The 15,093-nt window shown below is 31.7% G+C and overlaps 1 protein-coding gene across 1 annotated transcript in view; it reads right to left on the reverse strand.

Annotated features, from left to right (window-relative positions):
• The window catches only part of LOC145246564 (uncharacterized), an 81,985-nt gene that overhangs the window by 65,809 nt on the left and 1,083 nt on the right, over positions 1 to 15,093 (reverse strand). Inside the window, exons 2-4 of the mRNA XM_080108165.1 lie at positions 10,496 to 10,649; positions 4,730 to 4,791; positions 1,567 to 1,641 (exon numbers count right to left, since the gene is read on the reverse strand). Of these exons, the coding sequence (XP_079964291.1) occupies positions 1,567 to 1,641; positions 4,730 to 4,791; positions 10,496 to 10,649 (291 nt within the window). The remainder of the gene's footprint in view (positions 1 to 1,566; positions 1,642 to 4,729; positions 4,792 to 10,495; positions 10,650 to 15,093) is intronic.

Genomic DNA, 15,093 nt, shown 5'->3' on the forward strand with positions numbered 1-15,093 from the left:
TTGGGAAATGTTCAATTTCATAGAAAACTTCTTTTTTTTTTCCTCTCGTTTTAAATACAGGAAAAAAGTATTGATTAATAATAGTATATTAGACAAAAAAGATTTAGGAAAAAAAGATAAATAAAAAGAAAACGAGACAAATATTCAGGATTAAAGTCAAAGCTGGAATAAGGAAAAAATAAAACAAAAGTTTGCAATACACAGATGTTAGTAGATTTCAAAAGTTACGGATAGAAAAGTGACTTAGCTTCTTGAGTTCATAGCGTAAAAAGAAGGGGATGCTGGTCAGTCAGTGTGTTTTTATGCCAATATATAAAGGGTATGTTCAATGGCAGTGGTGAGGGAATCTTGGTGAGTTCTGTATTTTTATTTATTTCTTTCAAATTTAACATTGAATTATCTACCTCATGCCAGAATGTTCGACCATTCCAGCTCCACCCCATAATAAATATGTTATAATGGAACTTTTATCAAATTGTAAAGTCTGGTTATTTTAACTCGTTTAAAAAACTGGTTAAGAAGTAATACCTTTAGGGTTACGTATTAAGTTTAGATACATTAAGTTTGCCTTATTGTAAATAATTTGCCTGCTAATGCGCGAATTATTTACTGCTTGCAAATCGATTTTGCCTGCCATTTCACAATAATGCCTCAAAGTTTTTCTATCTATTGGGGAATTTTGCAGGGTTGGATTCATTTCATTCCATTTTGTTCAAAATGTTTACTAATTCATTTTTTATTTTTTATACAAAAACAAAACAAAACTTTTCATATCATTTCATTTATTTTTTTTTGTTTGCTTTATACATCTATAAGTATTTAATTACAACCAAAATGTGACAAAAGGTAGCAAGGCTTAACAAAAAACTATGAAACATGAAAAAATTATAATTAAGGCAATGAAAAAATTGCATTTATTAATCAGAGTGATTTGACAAAGTAATTATATAAAAAAAAATCATAAATCAATCAAAATATTTAAATTTCATGTTACAAGAACATTCAACAAGCATTAATTGCACTTTTTAGGTTGGCCTAATTAAAAATAAAAAAATGAACAATACAAAACTTACTAAAATGAAATAAAACAAAAACATTATATTTTGTAAAATTTTTGCTACGAAAGTTTAGACCCTCTTGGTCCTTCCTGACTATGTCCATGTTTATAAATAAAACAATTGAATCATCCTAAACTAACATTTTTAAAAATAATTTTCATGAATATATTACTTCTCTTGATTATAACTCTTCATCAGAATAACATTATTATTATTACTTCCTTTATGAAGGTTATCCTTTTTGTGCATTTTATTTTTAATTTTTTAATTTAAAAAACGAAAAATTGAGCTTTCCTTAAGGTATATTTTAATTTTGTTTTTATTACAATTTATAGTAGGAGGTGGTCTTCATCAGAGTTTCTGCAAAAACCACAAGAACAAGTATAATCTAAAAGAGATAACATACACAAGCAAGCTAATAATTACATGAAGAGTTCCAATGAAGGGAAGTAATTTATGTGACACTAATATATGGCGAATTCTTTAGAGTGGAAAAAAACTGTCTGACCTGCATCAATTGTTTGGTGTGTTTTTTTATCAGCTCACTTGGCTCAGTAAAATATGTTTCAACTTCAGGTTGCATCTATAAAGAAAAGAAAAAAAGAAATGAAGCATAAGTGTATCTCTTATGATTTTATAAACATACCTCACAACAAGTGCATAGTGAATCTTGCTTTAATATGAAGAATGCAGCTCCCTCAAATGAGGCATTCTAGACTGAGAAAAAAAATAATTTCAGCAATCTCTCAAAACCAAAAGTCCTCAGGCAACATGAAATAAACCCATCTTTCCTTTTAAAGAGGGAGGTAATACCTGGGAGAATAGTCATCTAATACTGTGAGTATAATAGCAAAAAAAAGGAGACAAAAGTCAAATATAATGACACTAATAAACTCTATACACATGAAAATCGGACATTTATAATAATAATAATAATATTAAAAAAGAATATTATTTCCTTTATTAATCCTGAAAAGCAACAATGACTAATAATACTGTAGTGAAGTAGGAAAAAAAAAAGAATTAAAAAAAATATATATATAAGACACAGCTGTTCCTTCCAAAAGGTTGAGCTCTTCAACGTCCAAAAATAATTCACCGTCACAAAAAGAATTCCCTGTCACTTCTTCCACCCGTCGTTTCACTCTCTGCGCTCTTCACCCTGCTTTAAAAAAAAAAAAAAAGTACCGTTTATATGCTGCCCATTTCTCCACTTATATGCAAATTGACTATCAACCAGAGCCATCTAGTTTTCCATTCCGCCAAACAGCCAATTTGCAAAGGGGGACAACTCAAACCACAAATACTAAATGACAGTGACAATGGAGGCATAGAATATAAAGCATGGATTTTAATAAGTGGCACTAATAAAAACTTAGCCTTTATTAGATTCAACATACATCAAGAATTAACAATTTTGCTGTTTCTCTTCAATGCTATAATGGACACAGTAACCTGGGACCTTCTGTGACAGGCATCCATGGAAGTGCCCGAGAACGGTATGTACACTAGACATCCGTTGGAGTATGAGAATGCGCCCACCCAGGAGTGATATAAGGTCGACACTCAAATCATTCATCAGTGGCTTCGTAGGTTGCTCTTAGTCTGTGCCAACATTATTGTTTGAGGTTTGAGTTTGTATTGGCGTTACTGATCGAGCCCATATTGATGTTATTGCTTGAGTTTGTATGGGTGTTGCTGTTGAGAGTGTATGCGAAGAGTTCTTCGGTGTTTTCTTTTTTTCTGCCATATCTTCATTTATTTGTTCCTTGGACAATCTTGTATGAGGATAATGTTGTATGAGGACAATGTTATGCTGATTTCCAAGAATAAACTCAATTCACCCATTTTTACCTTGAAACATAACACCAGGAAGACAGTATTCAACTACTGAAAAATATGAACTCAGAATTATCTAAGTAGATGATCAGGATCTTCCTAAGTTGAAAGATCTCAGTTTAACTATCAACAGTGACTTTAGTATTCTTGACGATATCACCACTTGAATCGATGCTGCATGGCTGAACTGGCATACTACTATATTTGCGATCCACGAATCAATGATTAACTCAAGTCTAAGACTGTAGTTCAATATTTATTGTATGACTCTGAATGCTGACCATCAACGAAAGAGAAAGAAAGAAGACTATCAGTCATGAAGATGTGTTGAACTTGTTTTGACTAAACTCAATCATGTTCAAAAAAGCAATATTTTCAGCCATTATGATGTTGCATCAATTTTAATCAAAATAAGGTAAAATCATCTACATTGGTATGGACAAATACTACTTACAATCGACAATATCGTCACACAATCATTATTCAAAATGAAGACCCAAAAGTGATTTGATACTCTACATTAGATCTAAAAATGACCTAACTTCACTATGACAAAGCCTTTGATTATGTACGGTGGAAGGAGAGATTGTGTGCTGATCCTGCTGCATTGGATAAATGAATAAGTGACTTTAAGAAAGGTACCTATAAATATGTTAGATAGAAAAAACAAAGCAAAGAAAAAAGCTTGTCTTTGCCTGACATTCAGAACCTGGATGTGAGAAAGAACAACTACAAACTGAACCAAGAGTATTTATGTGCACTGACCATGTGTAACTGATGTGTTTACCATCTATAAAAGACGAACCTAATAAAAATTGTCATTTGTGTTTTAGCACATGGTAGGTTAGGATTAGTGAGCGATAAATTTCAGTATTGAAAACGGTGTTGTTGGAGAAAAGTCGATTATAGTCAGTTAATATACTTCCTAACTTCTGGTGTAATGCTACCAGAAGCAGTGACAAGACAAATCAATTTCTTCACTTTTTTCTCTCACGCCTATATTTCCCCTGTGCATGTACTCTTTTTTTTTATGATGCCTTTCCAATATTTTTATACTTTCATTAAGATATATTTATTATATAAATTCAAATAAAAAGCTTTTATTTGTAAAATATTTTAAAAAAATTTATTTTTATAATTTCATAAACATATATTTCTTAGAAAATTTCAAATAAAATAAAAATTTTTATTTTTTTTAATTTTGTTATTAAAAATGCAAATAAAGACTAATTGTCTGTATAATTTTGTTAATTTTTATTGAATCTTTTTTAATAATGTCCTTTCCTTGCATTTTATTTCAATAAATCGATTCTCAACAGAAATACTGAAGAACAAGAAAAGTGAACTTATCATTGTTTCTGGTAGCGTTATGCCAGAAGTTAGGAAGTATGTTAGCTGACTATAACCGAAAAATCTACTACATGATAAAAATCTAGTGACAAATATATTGTTGCATTGAATGTGGTGTCACCTGAGAAAAGTAAGCCAGATATCTGATGAACACATTGTTTCCATATTTCTTTTTTTTTCCCTTTTCTAATTCCTTCATAATATCATGAGATTATCTCCCTTGTTTTAGAACTTTTTTGTGTATAGAAATAATCATTATCATCATTCAGTCTTGATATTTAAGGTGGGGAGACTGTCTCGGACTCTGGGATAAGCAACACCAAAACAACATCTCACACCTGCTGCCTAACTCATCATGAGTCACCACTCTCAGTCTACAGGTAACTGTTTTGGAGTGAGGGGTTATCTCTTTGCATCGGATTGCAGTCAGTAAATTCATGGCCCCATGTACAGGGCAGCTTAAAAGTTTGAAATATACAAACCTTTCCAGTAAGTTGGATACTAGTACTGGTTGCTTTACACATTTTACAATTGTCCTTGGTGCCTGTAAATATACAAGAAGAAAAAAAAAGCAGTCTTTTTTTTCTTAATTAAAAATAAAGTTATATAAATATTAGTGTGGGATAATTAATCAGAATAAGAAATGGAATCGGAAATCAGAATTTTTTGGGGAATCAGAATCAGCATCGGAATTAGAAAAATTTGTGCCTATTTTCCGATGCTAAAAACGATTCTTTTAATTGTCTTTTTTTATTTGATTTTGTTTAAAACAAAATCTTCCATTGTTTGCACTAATGATAAAATAATAAATATTTATTGCTTTTAAATTACCAGTAAAACTAAAATCATCAGTATTTTTACGTCTGAGAAAGTGTATGCACATTTAACATATGTTTTTAAGGTAATCAGGAAAAATAACAACTTTATAGTTAGATATTTAGAGATTTACAAAGAATCAGAATAGGTAATTGTATTGGAATCGGAAATGAAATTTAGTACGGAATATATATATATATATATATATATATATATATATATATATATATATATATATATATATATAAGAACAAGTAGTTAATAAAACATGTTAAAAAACACTTTGAAAAAGAGTTAAAAACATATTTAATTTTTAAAAGGAAACACTAAATAAATGGATAGTCCTTAATCCGGGGAGTTTCAAAGAAATACTTTTCTTCTCATCAGAGGGTAGGATTTAGCAAAATGCGGGATCGGATTTTGCTTGCAAAAGTATTAAATGAAACTACAAGTAAATCATAGATCTTACTTGATAACAAAAAGTGAAGCAGAGGGAATAGGGTGAATAAAAAAGTGATTTCACGTGAATGGAAAGTCTGGTGATGGGTAAAATTTCCAATGACGGTAAAATCCAAAGATGCAGAATCCAAGAAAGTTAGTCAAATTTCCATTAGCACAAGTAAAATCCAAGGGAACCGCGTAATTGGAAGATGATCCAAAGTAACCCAAAAGGCATACATCCGTGGAATAATTCACAAATAGGTACAAGGAAATGGGAAAGAATTCCAATATATTATTAAAAGAAAGATAAAATGTGCGTAAAAAAGAAATGGATCAAATATCCAGCTCGACTGTCGAGGCAAGATTGAATTAAATATATATATATATATATATATATATATATATATATATATATATATTAAGTAATGTGATTGATAATTTAAAATTTAAAAATCAAATTATAATTAAATTAAGAATCCGTTTCATAAAAAGGAACAACAACAAAATCAATTATCTGTACGATCGTTTCGGAAAACAATGCTTTTTATTGTGGTAGACATTATATATCTAAATTACAACGAGCACTTTCTCTTTCCTGTATTTTAATTAAACTAGTAATTTCCCTGTTACATTGAAATACACTCAGCTCTTTAGACTATTGTTCTAACCTCCTTTAAATTATATATATATATATATACATATATTATATATACATACATACATGCATTAACGTTTATTTGCGTCTTATAGAAATCCATATGCTAATACTTAGAAGATCCAAACAAATTTCAATGAAGGTTAAATTTAAAATCTAAAGAATTTTCCTTCAAGTCAGTCTGGGCCATTAAGGGAAATTATCAGTTAATATCTGTAAAAGGATGGAAAGAAATGAAATTCATTGTTTTTAAATAAATTTTCTTCATTTAAAAAAACAAATGAAATAAAAAAAGTATCTCAGTGAAGAATGAATTTAAAAAGGTTTACATAATGAATAAAAAAATGATATTTTTTTATATAATATATAAATAAATAAATAAAAGATAAAGGTTTACATATTAAATAATTATTTTATAAGTATTTTTAATATTTGAAATAAACGAACTTGTTTTGATTCATTAAAGCTATTTTTCATTGTACAGTTGTCTATAATAACAACTAGTTTTTGTTTTGTCTTTAAGAAAACACACTAACATTTTTGTACTTGACTAGTGTAAATTTTATTTTGAATTCTTCTTTCAAGGCAAAAATTGTAATGATGACAATTTGAATTATTTACAACTAGCAATATATCTTCACATGAATTATGCCAGGTGAATACCACTAGTGTATAACATGCATACATATACTCAGTGTAGATCTATTACTACAAATAGCATATGTAATCTAAAAAAAACAAAAAGAAATTGACAACACTCCCATGACATTCACATTATTAACCCGATATCTTAACTTTGCCATATTATCTTTGCTGCCAAAGACTTAATTAGTTTTACATGGCTCGACAATGAAGAAAAAAAGGCAATTTGTCCGTAAATCCCTGGTTCAGGGCTCTATGGACAAATTTATCTTTAGTTAACCTTTGACAATTAAATATTTTTGTTTACTAGCTAAATAGAAAAATTACTACCAAAACCTATATGATTTTTGGAATATGATATCTTTGTTCTGTGACGAGTATGTACATCTTAAAGATTTTTCTGTATTTTTTTTTTAAATAAGGGTAATTCTAAATATATACCAAATTTAATGTTGAGACTTGAACATATAAACATTCAGATTTCTTTTGAATTTCAGATGGTTTTTTTTTAACAGCCTTTGTTAAAGAAAATGTATATTGTTCTATTAAACTTTCATTGTTTAAATAATTTGACTTTGCTCGATTTTTTTTACACTCGCAGCATAAAACGATAACTCACCGAGGAAAGTCGGGCTCGGATGAAATATTTGATTCATATTGTTTTCCTTTGAAATCACTTTGCATCAAATTTGATTTTAAAAATTTCTTCTATATCAATTTTTATTGACAACAGATTAACAGTTTTTTAGGGTAATCAAAATAAAGAGTTAGTAGTGATTGAGATTCCCATCTTTCTTTGAACATTCCAAGTGAGAAAAATTATAATTTAGTTTGTGTAACAAAATTGCATAGGCACGTTTGTTGTTGCTGTGTTAGGCTGTGCATTTGTCATGTGACATGTATCAGGTTTAAAAAAACAAAAAAACTGGAAACTGCGATGGTGGAAGCTAATAGATTTGTTTTTAATATTATGTACAAAATATTGTAACAGCTTTTTGTAATTTGCAGAGGGATATATTTATTTGCTTCTGATTAACTGAAAGAAGACGTTCATCAAAAGTCGCTATTTTTAAACAGTATTTGCTAGTCGCTTCCGTTTCCACAACGTTAACATATTATAACTAATTTATTAATCAATAACAATTTAATCTCATTTAAACCTATCAATATTTCTATCCGCATTTCTTAAATAAACTTAGATTTTATTTTGAAATTTAATGTCAAGATTGTTTACAATGGACTCAAATTTTTTTTCAATGAGGACAAATAAAACCAACAGAAGCTTCTTTGATCTGAAAAAAAAAACCCAAAACATTTTGATTTAATCAAATTAAACTATTTCTTTAGATCTTTTTTTTTACAAGGGAGTCACTGCTTATCAAGGCTCGAAGGTCACTCGAGGATAAGGGTTAATGAATGTAAGGTAGTAGTGTTATATAGTTGTGGAACAGAAGAGAAATTAGCTGTTATCTATCTATCTATCTATCTAAATGGCGAGGCAAACAAGAGATGAGATGTAAACAACAGATGAATTCCAGGTGGACCAAAAGACCAACGACGCAATTGAAAAGTTGATGAGGTATGTCAAAATACCTGTACGTGTTTATGTTATGTCTGACACACACGCATGCAACACACTTAGATGATCACGAAACATAAATAAACTACACCACGATAACTTAGGATTCAGATAGTGAAGAAGCCACTATATAACACATCACACACAATAACACGACATATATATGAACACCACCCCACAATGTAACAGTAGTATAGCAATTGTTAACGGTGTAAGTTGGGTAGAATTTGATTATTTAAATACTTTAATGGTGAATGCTCTGACGAACTGAAAACACTTGTACCTCCTCGATGTAACTACCCCCAACAAACCCGACAAGCTACTAAGTCTCACCCCTGTACAGTAGAGATCCCTAGGTGCAGGAAAGCCTTTTACTCCAATAGTTTCTTCCCCAGAACTGCAGGTCTTTGGAACTCTCTTCCGGGATTCTGCTTTCTCAACTGTACTGATATGCAGAAGTTCAAGTGTAATGTGAACAAACATCTTTCTACTCATCCCCCTTCATAATGACCCTGCTAATTAAGTCCCTGATAGTAGCCCCCTGCTTCAAAGTGGCACTGTGCCTTGTTTGGGGTGAAAATTGAATTAAAAAAAAAAAAAAGGGGGCAATTCAACAAGAACTTGTGTACATTGGGTTTGAAGGTTACCATATTGTAGTCAGACAGGAAGCAGGCCAGCAGAACAGTGTTCCACAGGCGAGCAATTCTAGGAAAGAAGCTTTATTTATGAAATCTGTGTTTAGATTTAGGCACAACTAGAGCAGAGACAGGCTCGCAACATCTCTTTTGTGGGAAGAGGTTGCAGGGAAGAGAAAAGGGCATCACCTACTAGGTTTTGGTTTTAAATCCTGTCAAGGCAGGATAAGGCACTATATCTGTTCATATTTTTTTTGTTTTTTATTACTTCAAATGACAAGTTAAACAAAAACAAAACTCCCATGAATACAAAATTAGACACGAGGTTGCTTTTTAATGTGCAGAAAATAATAATTGCCTCAATCAAGAAGGATTTTTCCATCACTGAGGACAGAAAAGATGAATGCAGCATCAGAAGAGATATCACACCTTTCTCCTGGCTAAAAGGATAAAGAGATGAGTTTATTTGAAGAGCTATCTCCTCCTCTTTACATCAACAGTAATTTGGGTTTCAAGCAACTTATTTCAAACAACTTATTTCAAACAACTTATTTCAAACTAGCAGGACCCGTTAACCGGCGTTGCCCAGTGAAAATATCCCCACCCCCTCCACCTCTCGTAAAAAGTTTAAGTACGCCTGTTGTTGGTATTGCCCAACCCCCAACCTCCTCATGTTAAGAACAGCTTTTGGAATAGACATCCCCAACATCCTCATGGTAAGAATTGCTTTCAGAATGAACATCCACAGTCTACTCCTGTTAAGAATGGTTTTCGGAAAAGACACCCCATCTTTGGAGGTGGGGTAAAATATCTGCCCCAAATTTAACTTTGATAATTGCAACCCAAAAGTTTGGGGTATTAGAACAGATTTGTTAATCAGTATTATTTGAATTCTTCAGAATATTGGTTCTTTCATGTTTCAGTTGGTGTAACCTCTGACCTTCTTCAGGTATATCTCATCACACTTGGGAATCTTTCTGTTGAACTCAGGAATCTTTCAGTCAGACTTGGGAATTTGTACAGAATTGCAAACAAAATCTTTTATTTAATCCATGGGGATAACATGCACTCGTTTTGTCAGCCATGACTGGGTAAAAGTTCTAAATGATTCACAGTTGTATTCTTGAGAGTCACCCACTCTAAGTATTGAACCTTTAACCTCCAGAAGAGTGTAACTTTATAACTGAATTTTACCAAAAATACCCAATTTACTATATCATGGGTTCTTGCAATCCAATCCAACTAATACGAATCTTAAAACCTCAATCCTCATCTTAAAAATTCAGAAACATAATTGTTTTATTAATCTGTTAATCAATTAGAGTATTTGAAATTTGTTGTGTGTTTATTTTTATGCATCTCTTAAAATCACTCGACAAGAAAATCAGGAAACAATTTTCTTTGACTTTTTGTAAGAAGACTATTTTGTGCCATAATGTCCCATTAAACATTCAGGTGGAACAGTTTGTAGCGTTCTTACCGTCAGTATGACATTTTTCACAATAGACATGTCCACAACTGGTCAACCAGAACTTGATACCATCTCCGGGTTGAGTGAAGCATAGATTGCAGTGAAGCCAGTCTACCATTGTATTTGTGAGTGACAGATCAGTAATCGGGGAAGATCGTGATTGCTGCAAGACAAAAGATCATCACAAGTGATTATAGAAAAAGGAAACAAAAAAATCATACAATATTTTTTATTGTTCAAAATTTTAAAGTTAAGAATTGATAATTTCTAGTATCTATATATTAATACTGTAATACCTTTCACATGTGTATGTACGCATGTTACAGTTTTAAAATTGATCAGGAGATCCTATTTATTAAAAAGATGGATAGAATGTGATAACCTATAACAAACATTAAATTAGTATATAGATACGATAATTTAATGTTCGTAGCATATTATTACTTTCTATCTTCCTTTTTAATGAATAGGATTTCCCAATCATTGAAGACACAATATAAAAAAAAGAAATTGAAATTAAAAAATGATGTCGTTTTTGGGCTGTACATGAAACTAAAATATACGTTCTTGGTTTTCTGGCTAGGATCGAAGGGTAGTATTTGTCCCATCTAAAGACGGTATAATGATATGGATTTTTTATTCACACTGGGCGTCCATACAATAGGAATATGTTACAGACTCCTATGAGGATATTGGAGATAAACTGTAATAACCAGATATATTCTAACACTACATTAACCAGATTACTTAAATAAATAATTTTACAATTTTAACAAAAGGGCTACAATAATATTGTGGCATCTCCATTCATGCTGAATGTCCACAGCCGCTGTGGAATTTCCACAGGTCTTGCTAGTTTGGATTATTCAGACCCCTAGTTGCTATTTTAACAGAATGGATGAGAGTTCAAGTAGATGCAGAAAAGTTGAGATAACAGGGTCAGTTCACAGGAAATGGTCAAGGAAAACATGAGCAGAAGTTATAAGGATACATGTAAGAGAAAGGGGGATTAATAAAGACCTGGCCAGAGATAGTTTAGTTTGGAAATAAATTTCTAAAAGTTATTCAACACATGCCAGCATGTAATATAAATATGAAACTGATGATGATGATGATGATGATGATGTAATCTCCAACCTTCTTCAGGTACATATTTTGAACTCAAGATTTTATATAGAATTTTGAACTGAGCCCTTTATTTAATTCATGGAGGTAGATTGCTCTTGTTTCATCAGTCAAAACTGGGTAGAAATGTTAAGTAATTTTTATTTTATTTTATTTTATTCTTACCCTTTTGGGAGTTGTAGGTTCAATCTTCACCGCAGGCGATAATAACTATGTATTTATATTATATCATCTAGCAAAATACATGTTAATGGTGCACCAGTAATGCACATTATCAGTGACGTTGTACAGCAGGTCCTTAATAGTTTCATGTTCTTCACAACATTTCACCTCTTTGCTGTAACTCTATTGGTGGTCTTAATTGGATATCGATAACATACACTGATGATTATCATCAAGTATACTACTCATTTCTCTTTCCAGCATAACAGCTAAAATATTATAAGACGTGTAAATAATATTTTTAAATAAATTCATCCAGATGAGGTTCGTTTTGATAAGATACCATCTAAGTAATACATATCACATACAGAGCAGCAGAAAACTCTAGTTTGACAATTATTAATGCCACCAGAGTTCTTGCCTTTGGTAATATTTTTGCTGAAGAAAAACTCTAGTGCTTGTTCAGAATTTCCTTTATATTAAAAAAAAAAAAAAAGATAAAGAAAGAAAAATCTGTATGATGTACATACCTATGACGGAAAGAATATGTGGTATTCCAAAAATCATGTAAATTGATCAAGTAGTTTTATTTTTATAAAATAAAATTATTTTTAAGTGAAATTGAGTGTGGAAAGGATTAATCGAAATCATGAATAAAAAAATCAGAACTTTTTAAGGTATCAGTATCAGAAAAAATTAACCTAATTTCTGATTCCGAAAACAATTCTTTTAATATTTTTCAAACGTAATTTCCCATTGCGGTACTTATGAGAAATATTTATTGTTTTTAAACTATCAATAAAACTAAAATCTATAGATCATAATAACATCAGAATATGATGTAAATTTATTTTGTGTCGAAAACAAAAAGAATGAATCTTTACATAAATCCGCTACCCTTTAAAGAATGTAGTTGATTTACAAGGTTCCAACAAGATGCTTAAAAATGAAATAAAACATTTTTGTCAAGAAAAATACTGTCAAATATTATTGATAATTAAATTAAGAGTAAAATATAAAAAGTGTTTTTGTAATTTTAAAAATTTATTTATTTTTTGCTTGTGGGCTTTTATCTGGAGGTCAACTTTTGTCAGGTGCACTTTTGTTCGGAGGGTGGGGGACAGCCACAATTGGCAAATGTTACAACAGGTGGCCAAAAAGTGTGAAAAAAACAACAAAAAAGCTTTAGGCATTTTTGAATGATTAGTCTTGAGTTCAATTAGATAAAAGTGAATTCCTGAATTAAAAGGTTTTCACACTTCTGTGTGAGAACACCCTTAGCATCATTTATTTCACTTTGATTTCCTATGTCTGGTTATAAAACTAAATTTGAAAATATATAAAAGGTGGTTAGATGGGGGAATGCAATAAAATCTCAGTAATAAAATGGTTCTTCATTTATTGAAACCATTTGGCAATTTAGTTGCTATATTTCTATTCCATTGCCAAAACATGAAAAACTTGAATTTTTCCAACATTAAAACATAAGTACATTTCTTAAAACTACTTTAAAGACATTTAAATTGTGTTTTATGGAAAAAAAATCGCTAACATGTTTTTTTATTAATTTTTGTTATAATCAGCTAATGTACTTCCTAACTTCCAGCGTAACATGACTGGATGCGATCACAAAGCAAACCAGTTCCTTTGTTTTTTTTTTTTTGTTTTTTTTTTTTTTCTGTTGCGGTTATATTTATCTTGTATGCAATGTACATGTACTCTTATTTTGTTATGTTTTTCCAATCTTTCTTTTTTTATATATATTTTTTTTTTTTACACAGTGATCACCACTTATCAAGGCCCGGAAGCCACTCAGGGATAAGGGTTATTTGCACGTACATTACGTTAGTGTGGAGATTTGATGAAGTGTTTACTTAAGGGGGCGGCTCATTAGGAATTTGTTAACATTGGACTTGAAGATATCCAAGTTGTAGTCCGGTGGGAAGCAGGCAGACGGAACAGAGTTCCACAGGCGTGCAGTTCTAAGAAAGAAGCTTTGTTCATGGAATCCGCATTTTGATTTAGGCACAGATATAGAGTGGGGGAAATTTTTCACAGTGGATTCAGCTAGACATGTGTTTTTCGTGAAAGATTGGCGAGGGGGGACCAGAGATTGGAGTTCAGACGAGCACCTGCCATGGAAATAACGATAAAACAAGGATAGGCTCGCAACGTCTCTTCTGTGGGCGAGAGGTTGCAGGGTAGAGTAAAGGGCATCCCCCCACTAAGCCACAAAGTCTATTTTGTACTCTGTCAAGGCAGGATAGGCTGTTTTTAGCAGCTCCTGCCCAGATATGGCAACAGTATTCCATCCTTGGACGTACTTGGCTTTTATATAGATAGAGAATTGCATCAGTAGTGAGATATCTTCTGGAGCGGTAGAAGGATCCCACCATCTTTCCAGCGACCTTGGCAACAGACTTGATGTATGTGTTCCATTTCAGATCAGGAGTAAAGGTCAAACCCAGAAGCTTGTCAAAACACGGGGCCTCACCCAGACGAGAGCCATCCATCACAATTGATGCCAGCTGGGGATCAGAGCGTTGATGATGTAAGGATAGGAGTTTGGTTTTGGATGCATTAAAGGTAACCAGCCACATCTTCCCCCACTGAACCACGCGCTCGAGATCAGAAGAGAGAGAATCAGAGAGAACTTTGTCATTTGATGTGTTGCCGTAGATGGTCGTGTCATCAGCATAGATGTCAACGAATGATTTAAGTATGTGTTTAGGGAGGTCATTGATGTAGATCAGGAAGAGAGTTGGGCCCAGGATTGACCCCTGAGGGACTCCAGCATTTATAATTGCAGGCCTCCGATTTTTGTCCATCTACCACTACTCTTATGAGCCTATCGGAGAGAAATGATTTAATGATTGAGAAAACATTTCCAGTTATACCGTAGCTGGAAATTTTGTGAAGTAGACCCTTATGCCATACCTTGTCGAAGGCCTTTGATATGTCAAGAGCAATTGCCCTAGAAAGGAAGCCTATGTCAAGAGATTCACTAATCCTGTGGGATATAACTGTCAGCACATCTGCGGTAGATCTTACAGAGCGGAAACCATATTGTGTATCACTAAGAAGGTTATTCCTGCTGAGGTGGTTGACTATTTCTCTATTTAATAGGTTTTGTTTTTTTGTTTTTTTCGGTCTTATTTCAATTAAAAATTATTGAAATTAGTTTTTTTTTAAAAAGAATTATTGAAAACACTTTTAAAAATCTTTTAAAATTATTTTGGGAATATTATGTATTGGATACATTTGTTCTATGATGTTTGAAATTTTGTTATTTTTATTTCAATATGGGCGCTGTTTTACAA

This window comes from Euprymna scolopes, chromosome 24 (genome assembly GCF_053919585.1).
Source record: "Euprymna scolopes isolate OS-2025 chromosome 24, ASM5391958v1, whole genome shotgun sequence".
Classification (NCBI taxonomy): domain Eukaryota; kingdom Metazoa; phylum Mollusca; class Cephalopoda; order Sepiida; family Sepiolidae; genus Euprymna; species Euprymna scolopes.